Genomic DNA, 18,299 nt, shown 5'->3' with positions numbered 1-18,299 from the left:
CTCGAGTTTTGGAAGGTTTCTTGTATGTTATTGAGCATTTGGTATTCCGTTTTGCTCTTTATCACCAAATCGTCAAAATAAGCTTTAATGTTTTTGTCTATTTGTCTGGCAAACGCTTTGTCAACCAGACGTTGATAAGTGGCATATGCATTTATTAAACCAAAAGATATTTTTTGATAGCAAGATATACCTTCATCAGTGTGAAATGTGGTTTTTTCTTCGTCTTTTTTTTTCATTATTAGGATCTGATGGTAACCCTTTTAGGTGTCAAGAAAACACTTGAACGGGGAGCCTGTGAGTGAGTTAACCTTGAGGTCTATCTAGGGCAGCGGGTAGCAATCCTTTGGGCATGCTTTGTACAAGTCTTTAAAATCGATATACATTCTCCAAGACTTGTCGGGTTTTTAAACCATTACCGGATTGGCCACCCATGATTGATACGCTCATCGTCGCTGAGAGGGTTAAAGCGTTTCAAGCTTTTCATCAGCTGAGAGGGTTAAAGCTTTGTTTTCAAGGTCGACCATGTTCACTTCCTACTTTTATTCTTCAACCATTTTGTCCTTGACCCCTTTAACCAAGTGAGCCAGTTCGGAGTTGACGGCTTTTTCGATCCTCTTTTTGGGTTGGAAGCAATTATTGGTATGGTGACCTTTCTATTCGTGAAACTCACAATACTGGCTTGATTATTCCAATCTTTTGTTTTTTGGCAAAGGTTGAGGAGGGCGGAAGCTGTGTTTTACCTCTTCGGTTGCCAAGATTTCTTATGTATCCTTGGTTAAGGCTGTAAAGTTTATGGTTTTTTCTTGGCTTGGAGGGTTCCGGCCTTCAGGCCTTCTGGAATCCGAACCTTTGAACCGTTTGTCATAAGAGCCATACTGGAAGCTCTAGTTAAGAGTCTTTTATTTTGTTCTTTGATGTCTACAGCTTATTCTCCTCGAATGTGGGCTTCAGCCCTTTCAAGTGTTTCTTCAAGGGTTTTGGGCAGGCATTTATTGAAGTCTCTTGTGAGATATTTGGGATTTATAGCATTCATGAACCCTGCAACCCTAATCTTTTCATCGGCGTAAGTTAAACCTTCATTCTTGTAACTTTCGATGAAGTCTCTGAGACTTTCATCATCACGTTGTTTGGTCTGGAAGATTACCGTGGCGTCATTGACATGCCTATGTTGTTATTGGGAATTTTTGCTAAGATCGTCAAAGGTCTGAATGCTTTGTTCAGGAAGGTCATTGGACCATATGCGTGAAGACCCTTCAAGGGTTCGCATGAACATGAGACAACATCCGGGGTTGGGCCATTTTTCTATTTTTGCAGCCCCGGCGAAGATTTGGAGGTGGTCCTTAGTACCGTGATGGCATCTTTATCTAGGTTTGAAACTCGTACTCAACAATTTGTTGGGAGAAACAAGACAAGTTGTTGGGCTTGTAAGGTTTTGAGAGGTATTTTACTACCCTTGAAGCTGGGTTACCGCTTGAGGTACCCTGGTGAGTGGTTGGCACTTGGGTGACAAAGTTAAGGTTAAAGCCTTGAAGGCTTTCTGTGTCATCATCCAGCTTTCACGTGTTGCAAAGGAAATTGCGCCATCATCCGTGTCATCAGTTTGGGCATAAGGTTAAAGCCTTGAAGGCTTTCTGATGGTACTAATAAAAGATGACATTATCTGTGTCATAAGGTTAAAGCCTTAAAGGCTTACTGTATAAGGCATTCCCATGGATGTGCTCATGACCGCACCGCGAGCCAAAGGCAGGGTGGCCATGGCTTGTTTTCACGAAGTAGCAATGGGAGGGGGAACACTTGAAGCTGGTGACTGCCATAATTGATCAAGAGTGGTTTTATGCCCCATAGGTGCACCGATTGTAACGGGTTGGGAGGTAAATAAGGGAAAAACGGTTGGACTTGGCCTCCCAAAACCTTAAAGGCTTGAGTGGTTGGTCTGTCACACTAGGACCAGCTTCAAGGTAAGATGTGGCTGAACGTGAGCTGCTAAAAGGAAGAGATGGACGGCCAGGTGATAATGAGGGTTTAGACTCCTCATAATTTAGTCTTATTCTCACCCTTTTTACCTTTCTAAGCTCACATGCTAGTTGAGAAGAAATCTCAGTTGTAAGAAATTTCTAGCTACTCCCTCGGGTGTTAGATCTATGCGTTCCGGTGTATGCATTGCATCGATTTGAGTAGGTGCAACCCCTGACCGAGATGGGGTTGGTGTTTGAAAAGAAGTGAACTCCGGGAACATATCCCGGTGGAGTACTTCCGGGAGTAGAAAGAAATGTAGATTTGACCGGTGAGATCCGACCGAAACTTGGTGTTAAATCGGTGTTGTTAGGAACCTGATTTACCTGACCGAGAGACTCGCTTTCAGAAATGATGTAAAGAGAAAATGGAGCTACACAACTGGTCTTTAAGATAAAGTTAGCGGCGTAGCCCCACGGTGGGCGCCAACTTGTTGATGCAACAAATAATAGACCAAGGCCTGTAGCGATATCTCCGGGTAAAAGGGTTCAAGGGTTTCGATTAGCCTAACGCAGGTCGTGGGGTCCCCCCACGTTTGCAAGACGTGGAGAGAGGTTCACTAGTATTGTTGTTATTCTCCTTAGATCCTGAACTGATTAGAAATCAGCCTAGAAAACAAGCGTTGGAGAAGATGAATGATTTAGTGTGAAGAATAGAACTTGTAAGAAGCAAGTTCTCATGAGAGAAGAATAAGAGAAGCAAGCATGAAGCTGGTTCTAGAGAGGGAGAGGAAGAATCAGAGAGTTGGAGTGATCTCTGCTGATTTTCGTGTATCCTCTATGCTTAACATGGGCTGTAATTTATAGGGGAAGAGGTTTCTCAAAGGGGAAACCTTTAACTAGTAAACCTGGCTTGCAGTGAGGGGCTTACCCTTTTAGGGGTGAAAGGGTTTGGACCTGCGGACAAAAGGGTGTTCTCTGTGCACATGTTCTGTCTGTGCAGAAATGGTTCACACGTTAAGTGTTGATGTGACCGGACACTGTGCTTGTCCTTTTTACTGTTCTCCTGAGTTCGCGCGTATTGAACCTCTCAACCTTTTAACCTTTTAAGCTGTTATGTATATTAGTCATTTTATTGAGATTTGGGCTACCCCCGTCATCAGGATCTATCATTTATTCATCTTTGTACATAAAACATAAAACTGTTTTATAAACATGAGGTAGAAAGTAGTTAAACGAGTCGTAATCATGTTTGAAACTTATGTTGTGCGCGCCGTCAGAAACCTGTTAAACCTGTTAAGACACGATTTGCCAGCCTTAATCCCGAGCACTCTCGGGGCACCCACTGGACAAACGGAGTACTCCGAGAGTAACCCGAGTCCACCACCAATTTCGGGGAAAACCCGGTAACCCACCCGCCCGTTGGCACGACGGTGAAATTATCGGTAAAACCCGTTTGGCTTAAGGATGCAACCCAGGTTTCCCTGGGTCTCCTATCATTGCCCACCAATGCCTTACTCTGCACCAAGTGGGAGTCAAACCTGTATCTCTCAAGAGAAATGTAAGTCTTCCATCACTTGATCTAGAGATCATTGGCTATTTTAGTATATACTCTGAGGCCTTTGTAATTTCTTGACCATTTAAATAATAAAGAGTACTAGTTGGAGGTCTTTACCAGATAAATCCTTGAGCAGAGTACTGAAACATAACACGTCTTATAAATCTATTATTTTTTTCCACCGCAAATGTAAGATATTCTTAATTTCTCATATTTTGAAGTTTTTTATTGGGTTTTGATATAAACCTTAGTGAGGGCTTCTAAAGTCCCTTCTTAACTTGTAAGAAACGTTAGAAAGGAAGAAATTATTTGAGAAGAGATGCGTGGCATACCGTACGGCGGTGTCTAAGTATTGGGTATTATTAAGCCACGTGGCAATATTAAATGATGAACGTTATCTTTCCAACCAACAAATTATCTCATCACTCACCCATTTCTAGACCAAACATATCCTTTTCAATTTCTCCATAACACTTCACACTCTACCTGCTGCTGCATTCCTCCTATTCAACACTATTACAACTTCTAATGCATAAAGTACAACATCTCACAGGTATATGCTTCTCAGACTACACCTATACCTATTTAGATAACCCTTTTTCATTTATTAGTTCTATATCAATGATCATTTCTAGGCGTTACTGTTAGATCATGAGAATCGGGTGCGTAAATTACATGTAAAAAACGAGTATCAAATACTATATATCACATTTTTTACCAGTCACGTGTGTAAAAAAAATATAGGTCATTAAGTCAGTAAATAATTAGAAACTGAAAAAACTGCTTGATCGCGGAAATAGACAAAACTAATCATTTGTGATAAGTATGTTAAAGTATTATAATAATAGTTTAATTCTTAGTTAGTTAGTTATTTAATTATTTTCATTCATATTAGCCGATATGAAAACAATGTGAATGAGCGATATTGTATTATTGTTTGTTTGTGGTTCATATTATTAAATCAGTAAATATAAATATCAATTTTTTGTTAGTTCTGGAAAAAAAAAAAAAAAAAAAAAAAAAAACATTTGTTTGTTTTGTAAGGAGTTAATAATTCTTTAAAAATTAAAACACATATAATCACGTTGTAAATTGTGGTTGGTTTGGTTTTATTTGGATTATTTTTTTGTATTGTCATCTTACTAGTATATTAGTACTTTTATCTCATAAGAAAAAAAATAGAGGTTAACTTTTAAGTGTGTCCTTAACAAATTTTGAGTCCCCCCATAAACACGATTAGTTAACTGGTCATGTTCATGTCAACCTCATGGTTCACCCGTTTTACTTATTTATTTACTCGTTTATTTTTTTAAATGCATTTTTAATAATAACTTAAATTATTAGGATATTTTTCATGCCAAAATCAAAAAAAAAAAAAAAAAAAATCAAGAATAATATCACATAGTTTAACCATAAGTGCTTCACAAAAACAAAATAATAAGTAAATTAGTAAAATACATGTTTGCTTTCATTTTCATAAGTATAAAATCAGTAACAAAATTGTTTCATGGATTGTTGTGATATTAGTAAAATACTTGGATATTATTGATATGATCTGACCAAGCAGGTAGAGGGGATCAGTGAAGCTTTAAAACTGTGACAAATGGAAATATCTAATGCTGAATCAAGCACAAAGAAAACTAATAACAAATGGATGGCATTTGACAAAGTTCCTGATCAAAACACACCACCAGTAGCTAGAATCACTCCACCTGAAAATGACCAGATTGACATAGAAACAATAGCTGAAAGGACGGCAGAATGGCCTGGAGGGGCGATGGTGGCAAGTTTAATTGCAGACGAGGAGGGGAGCATGAGGAGCTCATCGGCATCATGGAGGTCGTCGCATGATGACTCCTTTTCATCCAATCAGCCACGAGTTTCACAAGAGTTAAAAGATGCTTTGGCCACCCTTCAACAGACGTTTGTTGTTTCCGATGCCACAAAGCCAGACTGCCCCATCATGTATGCTAGCAGTGGCTTCTTCACAATGACCGGCTATTCTTCCAAAGAAGTTATTGGTAGAAACTGGTAAGTTTGTAATTAGTCATGCGTGTTTTGTGCAAAGATGGTGATTTGTGAAATTGAAGAAGGTGTGTTGTTGGTGTGCAGCCGGTTTCTACAGGGGAAGGATACGGACCAGAAAGAGGTGGATAAGATACGCCATGCGGTCAAAACAGGCACCAGTTACTGTGGCAGGCTCTACAACTACAAGAAAGATGGGACCCCCTTTTGGAATCTACTCACCATCACTCCTATCAAAGATGATAATGGAAAGACCATCAAGTTCATTGGGTATTTTCTTTCACTCTATTATTAGATGTGTACTAGTACCCGTTACTCATTACCCATTGGGTCTGCCGTTTTCCTGGTGTTCAGGAGAAGTAGTACTTCTAGAATGGTGTCTCATACATAAATTAAGATTTCATGATATTAGCATGCCGCGAATGCGATAAAGCATGTTTAACCATGAGATCATATGTCACAGTTAACTTAAGATATCTAGTTATTAACTTATTATTGCTTGAATTGCACAGAATGCAAGTAGAAGTCAGCAAATACACAGAAGGTGTGAATGAAAAGCAGCTTAGACCAAATGGATTGCCAAAGTCACTAATTCGCTACGATGGTAAGTAGACCCATGTTGCTTTTGCTATGCATGCTATACCCTTTTACAAAAATTAAGTTTTGTGTTTGATCGTGACCAGCTCGTCAGAAGGAGACAGCACTTGGTGACATAGTGGAGGTTGTACAGACTGTTGAGCGTCCGCGCGCTCGATTTAGTAAAACAGAAATTCAGGAGAAGATCGTTGAATCCCCACTTTCAGAAAAACCGAGTCTAGTTACACCTGGAAGAGAAACGCCCGTCTTTGATCCTAAAGGCGATGCAGATTCTTTGACTGCATCTAATACAAAATCCAAGAAATCAATTCGCAATTCCTTAACCGGGTGAGTACTTACTTGTCTGCTGATGTTACTTCTCTTGTCTTGACTTCCAAGTCACAATGATCAGAATTTACAAAATACTAAACATTTAATCTACACAGGGCCAAAGGAAGGACGTCGACCCACGAGCGTCAACCAAGTATTGAGCCAGAGGAGTTAATGACAAAAGATGTATCTCGCACTGATAGCTGGGATCGTGCACAAAGAGTGAGGGACATGCGTCAGGGAATAGACTTAGCAACTACACTTGAACGCATCGAAAAGAATTTTGTTATATCAGATCCTAGGCTCCCTGATTGCCCCATTGTAAGAACTTGATCAAACATTTATTTTTCTTTCATACGCTTGTTTTCTACTCTTATGGGAGGTGGCGATTTAAACCTGTTTACTTATATAGGTGCCCCTTTGGGTTATTACGTCAAATAAAAAATATATCCAAAACGGGAACATATTAATTGGGCAGAATGAGTCAAATGGGTTGAAAGTCACCCAAAGTGTATATTTAATGCATATAACCTTGTACATTACCGTAAAAGGATTTTGATTGTTATTGTAATAATTTTGTTTGGATAATCTTATTTAATGCCTTAATGATTAATTAGAAATCTAAAAAGATGATAAAAAGGTATTTTTGGGTCAAGCCAACCCGAACTAAAAGTGACATGTTTCGACCCGTTACTCAATCTGCACATCTTGCCACCTGTAATTCTTACTTTGCACTTGTATGATCTATACACGATATAACTGTGTCTATAATTGCTGCCCTTAATAAGATACATCATAAATATGGAGTTTTGAATCTATATTCGATATGCAGATTTTTGCATCGGATAGCTTCTTGGAGTTAACAGAGTATACACGTGAGGAAATTTTGGGCAGAAACTGTCGGTATAAAACTTTTCTCTTTTCCTCTTTTTTGAAGTTTATTTCTAAAAGCAAATATAGCGGGTGAAACCAGTTTAATGCTTTTATTCTAAAACGACCCATTTCAAGGCGAGCCCATTTTCACCTGAACCAAATTGACACTTTTTCAAACAACCTGTTTGACCCAAGACCAATTTGACCCGTCATCTGACCGGCCCGTTTTTCCATGCTTGATTTGGTACTCATCAAAATTTACCTTGTACAGATTTCTGCAAGGACCTGAAACAGATCAAGGAACCGTTGATCAAATACGAGCTGCTATCAGAGAACAAAGGGAAATTACTGTGCAGTTAATTAACTATACAAAGAGTGGTGAGCTATGCCTTGAGCATTTCTTATTTCGGAAACCGCGATGCTACATAATATAATTGGGTTCGTCTGATTGATTTATGAACTGTGTAACAGGGAAGAAATTCTGGAATTTATTCCACTTGCAACCTATGCGTGACCAAAAGGTATGGTACACTAATATATATACTGTTGCCTTTCCTTTGTCGAATTTGATGCGGTCTAATGTTATTAACATTCAGGGAGAACTTCAATACTTCATTGGCGTCCAACTAGATGGAAGCGGTCACGTCGAACCACTAAGGAATCGCCTTTCAGACACCACGGAGAAAGAAAGTGCTAAGCTGGTATATATATATATATTTTTTTCATTTAAACAAACAAACAAATGTAACCAGTAAAAATCACGCTCGTAGAGAGGCTGCTCCCAATAGAGACTTGAATGATATGATTTTATTAAGGTTTTCGTCTCTTTGACCAGGTCAAAGCTACAGCAGAAAATGTTAATGAAGCTGTTCGAGAACTTCCTGATGCCAACTTGGTAAGGTACTTGTCTTTCCATAGTGTTCTAGTTGATAGTTCTTGCTTGTTTATAACATTGTAGCTCAAAATAGTTTTATTTATTTATTTTTTTAAATCATAAAAGCTTTATATGAATGCATCTCAAATTGATTAAGTATTGTTTTCTAGTATTGTTATCTGTTTTCAGAAGAAAGCTCTACTATTTTATAAACAAGTATATGCTATGTTATTAGTTTCTTGTTTTTTAGTCTAATGTAATACATCATATGTATACATATGTTATATTTACTGCTTAAGCAAGTTTAGTGAATAGCCCCCTCATTTATCCACATATATAACGGCTCCGAAAGTAGTGTGGTATTTTCCAGTAAATGCACTAAAGTATCACTACTAATATAGTTTGCATTTCATCTTTGTATTCGTTACTTTGATATACACTTTTACTTGTCATGACTAATGATGTTCTTTTTATCGCACTTCAGAGGCCGGAGGACTTGTGGGCTATCCACTCTCAACGTGTCTTTCCTAGGCCTCACAAGAAGCACAATTCTTCATGGAAAGCAATACAAAAGGTAACGGTTCTAGAATTATTTTTATAATTTTACAGTGTCCATAAGTTACATTATATGCCAACAGATTATTCACATCTTTCCCCTTCGGCTACCGTGTCTTTGCAGATCACTGCAAGTGGTGAAATAATCGGACTTGATCATTTTAAGCCTATTCGGCCTTTGGGAAGTGGAGATACCGGCAGGTGTGTCTTTTGATTCTGTTGGTTATGGTCGTGTTCAACCCGTTTAATTAGAAGGTGGACCCATCAACAAGTTTAATTAAAAAAGTAGACCCAACAACCTCTTTATTACAACCTGCCAATCCGTTTATGACACATCTACAACTTGATTATAACCCGTTTACCACCAAGCGACTCATTTGATTCGTTTAGATAAACGGGTTGTAATCTGTTTACATGATTTTACCTGTCCGGGTCAGGGTTGATGTCTCAACGCAAACAAATATATGAGCCGTGCTCGGGTTCAACTCAAACTGAACCTCGTCAACCCGACACGATTTCAACCCCTAGTTCTGTAATATATTCTAGTAGTTGATCATTATGTTGGTTGCAGTGTCCATTTGGTTGAACTGAAAGGTACTGGCGAACTTTTTGCCATGAAGGCAATGGATAAATCAGTAATGTTGAACCGCAACAAGGTACGCTCAGCGAAAAGCATTCTGTTTTTTTTTTTTTTTTTTTTTTTTTTTTTTTTTTTTTGCAATATTAATTATGTTGATAAATTATCATGTAAATGGCAGGTTCATCGCGCTTGCATTGAAAGGGAGATAATTGCACTACTAGATCACCCTTTCCTCCCTACTCTGTACACATCCTTTCAGGTCTCAGATTTCCCTCTAATAAGCAAACAGGAGTATCTTATCATATTAGCAATTTTTGGTTCTTAGTGCATATAAAAAATTTACCAAGTAATTTTCCAAATAATTTGAACTTTTGTGCTTTTGCATAAGAAAGCCAACATAATTTTTTCATTTACATGAAATTTCCCTCAAGCCAATTTTGGCATATTAAAGTCCCTAAACTTGTTGAAAATACACGAACTTGTAAAAAAAAATATGATTATAACTTGTTACCTCTTAAATGGGTCAACATTCGATATAGTGGCATTTCATGTGCAAAAATGCCGACATGGATAACTTTTTTTTTATCATATAATATGGTATTCACTTGTACATAAAACAATACTAAATGATGCGGTCGTGTTCTACGTAAATGATGAGGTAGTGTTCTACGCAACAAATGTGCCTACATGGCATCCACATCAGCAACAAAAAAAAACATGTACATAGTCTCCACATATGCACAGAGTGTGTGCCAGTGACCGACATTTGTTGTAGATTTCATAAATATATGCATTTTAAACTTATACCAAAATTTGGTTTAGGGACCTTTTCAAGCAAATAAAAAAAAGTACGTTTTTATGCTATTAGCCCTTTTATAGAGATGATATTTTATATACTTATTTTTCCATTTAGGCTGGATTGTTACAACCATACTAACGCGTTATTGTATCCACAGACTCCAACACATGTCTGCTTGATAACAGACTTTTGCCCCGGAGGGGAGCTATTTGCTCTGCTTGACAAACAACCGCTGAAATTAGTCAGCGAAGAGTCTGCAAGGTAGCTTTTGGAAATTTCCTAAGCTATAACAGTAAACTTTCTATTTCCTGATAAGAAATATTTAAAAAAGTTGTTAATGGTAAAATATGTTGAGAGATTCAAAATCTTTCCTCCTTAATGTACTTGTATTTGTTCTTACTGTCTGCAGGTTCTATGCAGCTGAGGTTGTAATTGGCTTAGAGTATCTCCATTGTTTAGGTATCATTTAAAGTCAAAAGAGATACAGATGATATGATGCATCTCCTTTAATTTTATGCATGAGGTCAACGTATCGTATCGTTCTTTACATAAGATCTTGTCTTTTGCAGGTATCATCTATAGGGACTTGAAACCGGAGAACATACTACTTCAATCAGATGGACATGTCGTATTGAGCGACTTTGATCTATCATTTAGGACTCAGTGTAGACCTCAAGTGCGTCTTTATTTCTTTGATATCTAAAATTTATATACATGTGTGTATATATACATATAGATTGAGGATCCTGTACATTAATGCAGGAGTGTGAGAAGTGTATTATAACACTATATAACACCATATAAACACCGTATAACAATATGTAACACCATATACTATGTAACACTACACTATAGTTTGTCTGATAGCATGTCTATGATAGATGTATAGTGTTATATATTGTTATATAGTGTCATATAGTGTTACATAGTGTTATATGGTGTTACATATTGTTATACGGTGTTATACAGTGTTATATATAGTGTTATAATACACTTCTCACACTTCTGGATTAATGTACAGGATCCCTACCCTATACATATATTCTATGTGAAGTTGCATTTTATAATATATTTTGGATTGTCTTCTTGTATTTTTATTTGCAGGTCATTAAGCATCCTAAGCCTAAAAGAAAATCTAGGAGCCAACCCCCACCAACATTCTTTGCTGAACCATTTACGCAATCAAATTCATTTGTTGGGACAGAAGAATACATTGCTCCGGTACCTAATTTAGTATTAACGACCTTAAAACAGCTTCCACCTATTGGTTATGGACTAGCCAGTGGCTACATGCTGCCTTCTTATTCTTCATCTTTGTGTTCTTAAGTTTTAGAGCAAATTACATTTTTGGTTCCGGGGTCACGGACCACGGTATTTACGGTGGTTCAGACTCTCTGGGCACACTGTTTGCTTTCAATGATGGTCCCTCTGGATAAAAATAGAACTATTTATAAATTCAAGGGGTCAAAGTGTAACTTTTAAAAGTAAAACTAGTCTTTTCACCTAACTATAACAGCACCTAACGGATCATGGACCGTCTTTAAAATCAAACAGTGACCAAAGGGAACATATCTGTAATTTTGACCGGAAGCACAGGGACCAAAACGTAATTATCTGGTATGGGCTTAAGGGCTGTGAATATTAGTGACAATATTTGTTGTAAACTATTTGAAAAAGACCAGTTTTCCTTTGGAATATTTATATGCGACAATGTTGCAGGAAATCATAACTGGAGCTGGCCACACTAGCGCTATCGATTGGTGGGCTGTCGGTAAGTTTGTTTACTCTCATGCACTATCAATCTCGGTGCCTTTCAGTTGTTTTAGTTTTTTTCAATATTTTCTTGCAGGCATTTTGATATATGAGATGCTTTATGGTCGTACGCCATTTCGTGGAAAGAATAGGCAGAAGACATTTGCAAATATATTGCATAAAGATTTAACATTTCCAAGTAGCATTCCGGTAAATATATGATCTGTAGTCGAACTTTACATGCAAGGAACTAAACGGGTCATTAAAAAAAATACTGTTTTGGGTCAACCCAACCCAACTCACTACTCAGCACCGTTTAACCACACTAAACATGCAAAGAATTGGGTTGTTTGACTCTTTACCATCTTGCAACCCGCCCATCTTTCCACCTCTATTCTCAACTTTTCCTTTGACCTGCTTCGCTCATTATGCACTCGAGGCTTATTTTTCGTGTCTTGTTTTTTTAACTTTTTGCGCAATGGATGAATTTTCAGGTAAGTCTTGCTGCAAGACAGCTGATTCATGCATTGTTGAACAGAGACCCTGCAGCCCGTTTAGGATCAAACGGTGGTGCCATTGCAATAAAAGAACATGCATTTTTCCGTGGAATAAATTGGGCTTTGATTCGCTGCATGGTATGTACTTTTGGATTTTCATATAAAGAAAAGAACATGAAGTGGCCATTTCGACCCATTTACTTATCAAACAACAACCTCACACTTCTACGTACTCTAAATCTATGTCCTAGATGAGACTTGAACACTCGACCTATTGGAGAGGGTCGCCTTAATTACACCTAGGATACCACTGTCTGTAGAATCTTTAGTTTTGGTAATTATATTTGACACTATTTAATTATAAATAAAACTAGTTTTCGGGTCAACCCAACCTGTTTTGTCTAGTAATCATGATTACTTACGATAGTAATTGATGATGCAGAGCCCACCACCGTTAGATGCACCTCTTGAGTTAATTAAGGCAGATCCAAACGCAAAAGATGTAGAATGGGATGATGGTGCCATGCTAGATAACTCTATGGATGTATTCTAAAGGTTTGTAAATTTTGCCTCTTTGTTTTAATTTCCACCATTACTAAACGAGCTTATTTTTAGGCTAGAGCTCTTTTAAGCTCAGCTAGATTCGAGCTTTTAGCAAGTCGATCCCGAGTAGCTCACGAGCGACTCAGCTCATTTACACCCATATTTTTGTTGAACGTTAATATTTCGGATTTTCTGCTGCAGGGAAGTTAAATGTAAATCGTGAATAAGAAAAAATCCTGTATATGAGAAGTCAGATTGTACACTGAACATGTCACGCCCCATAGGTTTGATGATTTCTTACTGCTACCCGACTTTTATGCATTCGTTTTAGGTAGCTGTAAGTCTTGACGGGTTCCGTATTTCACTCTCGAGATTGTTAATTATGTAATTTTTGTATCTACTTCATATTGAGTGTCATAAAACAACATATGTATTAGTAAATAAGGAATAAATGTGTTGTGTATTAAGCAAAGATCATTACATAGCTTTCGTGGTAGCCACCGGTTTCACTAGATGTTGTTGTTTCAAACTTTACCCATTACAGTTGTATTGACTAGACTAGGTTAGTTACCCGTGTGATACACGGGTCTGAACTAACATCTTTTGTAAATCGATGTTCTGAATAAAAGGGTCGATTCAGATTGTGTGTTATCTCAACCAGGTCAAAATAAAAAAAGGAGTTAATTAGGTTGAAAGTCGTCCAAGAGTTATTTCTAACGTATGAAACCTCCTAAATTGTTTTATTCATAGATTTATTTAATTGTTATTACGGTTTTTATAACCTACTTAACACAAACTTTTTTCTAAAAAAATTAAGAAATGTACCGGAAGTGTTTGTGTGTCAACCCAACCAATGTGGTTTGTACACGTGCTAAAACATGACACGTTTCAACCTGAATCGTTTTGACCTGCTACTCAACCCACCATTTTGCCACCTTTACTTAAAAAGAAAGTAGAAGAGAAACAACTGTTTGATAACTTCAATGTTGAAAATCCCATACAATTGTGTTGCAATTGGTGGCCAATTGTGAAAAATGGAAAGTAACAAAAGGCAAGTACGTTGGCAATTGCATTTACAAGCTCTTTTACTAATATTAACCGGATCAAATTTCTTGTGTGTACTTGAGTTTCTTTTCTAATTTGGGTCCAACTATAATACCAAGAGAGCTGGCCTGACCTTTTTTGGGCCTGAAGCAAATCACTACCTTTTGGCAAAAAAAAAAAAAATTAATAATAATAACTAAAATCATTAAAAAAACTAACAGAAATATCTGTATTCCTAAGACAAACCTAGGACCAAATTTTGTATATGGTGTCCTTTCTCGTTGCTGCACCTTTGAACACATATGTTGTGGGATTACAGAAAATAATTTTAATTAAACAAAGTGGGTTAATATAGAAAAATTATGAGTCAAATTTCAGCAAAGTTGCATAAAAGCATGTGCTAAAAATGGTGTAAATAAAATAAAACAACAAAATAGATTATCCAGATCATAACAAACAAACCAAATATGTTCACATGTTATAAGGCATCAAATAAGTGAAAATACTATGTTGTTCATGATGGAAAAGAATGAACTACAATCTGTCACAAAAGAAAATCCCAATAATCTACTCCACTATAAAATGATTATTATGAAAAAGTAATATTCCCATATCGTCTATTTCACTAACATTTACATATAAATTACAAGGGGAAGGTTCATTGGGGAACACTAAAAAAGTGGGGAACAGCGGGGAACCGACTCAAACGAACTCCGATTGGACTCATTCCAGCGGCATTGGAACCTGCTCGTCGAACCCTAACTAAGATCTCTTCACCCTAAACCCTAAATCCTAACTCCTAAACTCTAAACCCTAAAGCTAAAAAATAAGGCTAAAACCTAAGCTAACCCGTAAAATCTAAACTATAAACCCTAAAAGCTAAACCTTAAAGGCTAAACCTAAAGCTAAACCCTAAACCCTAAAGCTAAACCCTAAACCCTAAAACTAAACCCTAAAGCTAATCCCTAAAGCTAAACCCTAAAGCTAAACCCTAAAAGCCAAACCCTAATATATTTAGGGTTTAGGGTTTATGATTTAGGGTTTAGGGTTAAGAGATCCTACTTAGGGTTCGACGAGCCGGTTCCAACGCCGCTGTAATGAGTCCAATCGGAGTTCGTTTGAGTCGGTTCCCTACTGTTCCCCACTTTTTTAGTGTTCCCCAATGAACCTCACACTAAATTACAAAACTGTAAATAAAAGTAGCTACAAGTCTGCAACAGCAGCTACAATAAACAAGCAATAACTGTCTCAAATTCAATTACCAAAAACGATAAGATTGTACCCTTATGTGGGAAATTGACATGGTTCAATATATATCATGAAACAACAGCTGATGTTCTTACCTAGGCTTCAGCCGAATACCATCTTCATTGTTCAAGAACATTAATTAATCAAAAGAAAGACGTTGGTCGGACCATAGCTGAGTACCATTAGTCGCGGATCGCTCAATGGCTCATCCAGATTCCAGAATACCATCGGTCGCCCCATAACTGATGTGTTCTAACTTAGTTTTTTCTTCCGCCTCTGGCCTCTCAGATTTATTGATCACCGATCGCTCATAGACTTTGGGCTCAAAATACATCAATAATTTTTTTTTTTTTTTTATAAAATGGGGCCCTATTGGATTGGGGGCCTAAAGCCCTAGCTTTAGAATAATTGGGTTTGCGCCGACCCTGCAAGAAAGTCAATGGACTTAAGAGGAAGCTTCTTAGACTCTGACTTGAATCTGTTATCTTCATAACTACCCCGCAATGTTCCTACCACAATCCAAAACATAATATTCAACTTTCAAGAACTGAAGTTTCACCATATTAAGTTAATTCATATATGGTGATATTAAAGGGTAGATGCACGGTACCCCCGACCGCGGAAGTGATCCCACTTCCCAAGCTAGCGACCCGACAACGTTGTCTGGCGGAGAAACCCCTGCCAACTCGAGGTGAACTGAAGAGCCCGGGGTTACCAGGTTTCGAACCCATGACCTCTATGGATCCTCGAGCCGGTTTAAAGTGGGGGTCGGTGGCCACTGGGCTGACACCCAATGGTTATATATGGTTATATTAAGAACTCAAGGTATACCCATAACATTAATAAAAGGTGTTTGGATGTGCATTTTTAAAGTGATTAACTAATATTGAATCACCAAAATCAGATAGTGTTTGGAAGTGTTATTTCTATCAAAATGAGTATCGAAACTGATCAATATTCTAAGTAAATTAACAAAGGCCAATACGAATCTTGATTCACCATAACTACAATTCATAGAATCCTAGAAGTTGGGCCAACCTAACATCTATAACATAGTATTGAACAATTATAGTTGGTTTAGTTCCACAAGTTACCATCATAATCCAAGTTGAATAACCGCAGTTGAAGTTACTTTGGTAGGTTTTTGTTTCAGTTAATCAACAAAAAACTAATGTCCTCAAATCCTAGCAACACATTTATATCTTGAACTAATAATCACTAAGCAAATGATTATGGATGTGCACCAGTATAAGAAATGATTTCACCTTATGTCCAAAACATACAGTTTTATGATATGCACTTTATATTCTGCCAATGATATGTAGTTTTGGATAATAGCAATTAATAACCCTAAAATCTATAATGTAATAACTTGTATGTACCGTTGTATAAAAGGGAGGCTTATAGAAATCACAAACAATCTTCAATACAATCACTAAAGTAAATACAAAACTTATGAAACAAAGATCCAATTCAACTAACCAAAATCCACAATATCCCTTATTCATTCGATGGTCTGCGATTTATATTACAAACTCAATAGGGTTCTTTCAAGAATCAATACCGAAACCCTAGAAACTGATGGTCACACTGTGTCACAATCTAGGGTTCCGACGAAAAATCAGGTTTACAAAGACATGAAACATAAATCAACATAAGAAACTTACATGAGTCTGGTTACAAATTGAGAAAACAAACTTACCAGGTTATTTTTTATCGAAGAGAGATGAGATTTAGGGTTTCATCACAAGGGTAATAATGAAATCGAATACAGAATTGGGGTTTTCTTCAAATGTAGGCGTTCTCAAGGTTGGTAGCAGGTTATTTTTTATCGAAGAGAGTGGGTGTTTGGGATTCCTTTTCAAAAGTCCTTTTAGCCCCAAAATTCCTTTTGAGAAGGAGAATGAATTCCAAACATGCACTGAGAAGTTCTTTTGAAGAGAAAAGGCCAAACACCATAAAATAAGTTCTTCTAGCTTCAAGTATGCCTTCAATAAGTCAAAATGGAGAAGTAAGAATTTCTTACTTATTGTTTTGAAAAGGACTTTTGAAGAAGGAGAAGTGGAAAAGGAATCTCAAACATGCCCAGAGATGAGATTTAGGGTTTCATCACAACGGTAGTGATGAAATCAAAAGCAGAATTGGTTGAACGTAGGAGAAGGGTTGAGATGTTTATGTAAATAAAAAACCTAATTAGAGGCACAACGTATGAGGAAAAAACGCGTAAAACTAAAAAATATGACACGTGTAGCGTTATCCTGCGTGGCAACATAGGAATAAACTAAATTAGGAGAAAATTAAAAGAGGAGGGCTGAAAGCATGCCAAGTGTAACATCATTTTAATTTATAAGTATAGAGATGCTGTTTCAAACTTTACACATTACAGTTATATTGATTGGTGTTTGTTGTTGGTTGTTCTACCAGCTCATACAATACATTTTCATGTTTAGGGTTTAAAGTATAGGTTTTTTTTTTATTGTTTGAACGTTCTAAGCAAATGATCAAACTTTTATAAGAGTCCTATTACGGACTGAAACCATTGCAAGGTAAAGGACTTGTCCCACATCAGTTGTATCAGAGTCAAACTCGGAGTGCCATCACCAACGAGGACGTTAGCCCTTAAGGAGGGTTGAATGTTACGAATGGAAACCATCGGTTGTACGGACAACAAATGTGGGATTTATAAACCAAACGAGGTCCTTCACCCACTGGACTAGTCTTTTGGGTTAAATTCTCTTGTTTGGGCGGCAACGCCTTCAAATCTTCAATATCTTGAGTTGCACTTTAGAATAGAACATATTAGTTATAAAAACATCATTGTGTAAAAGTGATTGATAGGAAAATATTGTGCACAATAAAAAAAATGTATACTTTCTTGATATATTACATGATACATATTTTTCATAGTCTAAAACAATCTAATTCCCATAATTTAATGGGAATAGAGAGCACCAAAATTAAGGTCCAATTGAAAGCGTTACAAGAAATATACAATTAAATACATATTCTTGTTTCTCTTCATTATGAAACCATAAACCTTTCTATGCATAGGAGAAATAGAGATCGTGTGAATCTAAGTAGTGATTTTATGTT

General features: G+C 37.1%; 1 protein-coding gene and 1 long non-coding RNA gene across 4 annotated transcripts; one reads left to right on the top strand and one right to left on the bottom strand.

The window, feature by feature from the left end:
- Window positions 1-3,586: 3,586 nt before the first annotated feature.
- Window positions 3,587-13,410, top strand: LOC110889309 (phototropin-2). 2 transcript variants are annotated; one of them, XM_022136816.2, is made up of 24 exons: window positions 3,587-4,063; window positions 5,078-5,541; window positions 5,623-5,805; window positions 6,048-6,139; window positions 6,219-6,459; window positions 6,558-6,762; window positions 7,274-7,344; window positions 7,586-7,692; window positions 7,786-7,835; window positions 7,911-8,015; window positions 8,150-8,209; window positions 8,673-8,762; window positions 8,868-8,944; window positions 9,315-9,399; window positions 9,502-9,582; window positions 10,280-10,383; window positions 10,532-10,581; window positions 10,692-10,798; window positions 11,227-11,343; window positions 11,842-11,893; window positions 11,972-12,084; window positions 12,369-12,509; window positions 12,814-12,926; window positions 13,116-13,410. In XM_022136816.2, exons 2-23 carry the CDS (start codon window positions 5,114-5,116, stop codon window positions 12,922-12,924), a joined length of 2,670 nt encoding a protein of 889 aa, XP_021992508.1. In that variant the 5' UTR covers window positions 3,587-4,063; window positions 5,078-5,113; the 3' UTR covers window positions 12,925-12,926; window positions 13,116-13,410. The 2 variants fall into 2 exon arrangements, with proteins under 2 accessions (XP_021992508.1, XP_021992506.1); XM_022136814.2 differs by having other exon boundaries at window positions 11,842-12,084.
- On the bottom strand, window positions 13,356-17,370 carry LOC110889310. Of its 2 annotated transcripts, XR_002563529.2 has the most exons (3): window positions 16,909-17,369; window positions 15,302-15,715; window positions 13,356-14,119 (listed from the first exon to the last, which is right to left on the bottom strand). It is a non-coding gene; the product is annotated as an uncharacterized LOC110889310 (long non-coding RNA). The 2 variants fall into 2 exon arrangements; XR_002563528.2 differs by lacking the exon at window positions 13,356-14,119 and having other exon boundaries at window positions 15,183-15,715; window positions 16,909-17,370.
- Window positions 17,371-18,299: the final 929 nt, after the last annotated feature.

This window comes from Helianthus annuus, chromosome 7 (genome assembly GCF_002127325.2).
Source record: "Helianthus annuus cultivar XRQ/B chromosome 7, HanXRQr2.0-SUNRISE, whole genome shotgun sequence".
NCBI lineage: Eukaryota > Viridiplantae > Streptophyta > Magnoliopsida > Asterales > Asteraceae > Helianthus > Helianthus annuus.
This window is presented reverse-complemented; position numbering and strand designations above follow the sequence as displayed.

Bases quoted from the DNA above. Each gene is read 5' to 3' on its own strand.
- LOC110889309 (XM_022136814.2), top strand. From the start codon at position 5,114: ATGGAAATATCTAATGCTGAATCAAGCACAAAGAAAACTAATAACAAA. The intron at 5,542-5,622 runs GTAAGTTTGTAA...GTTGGTGTGCAG, and splicing joins GAAGTTATTGGTAGAAACTG to CCGGTTTCTACAGGGGAAGG. The intron at 7,693-7,785 runs GTGAGCTATGCC...ACTGTGTAACAG, and splicing joins AATTAACTATACAAAGAGTG to GGAAGAAATTCTGGAATTTA.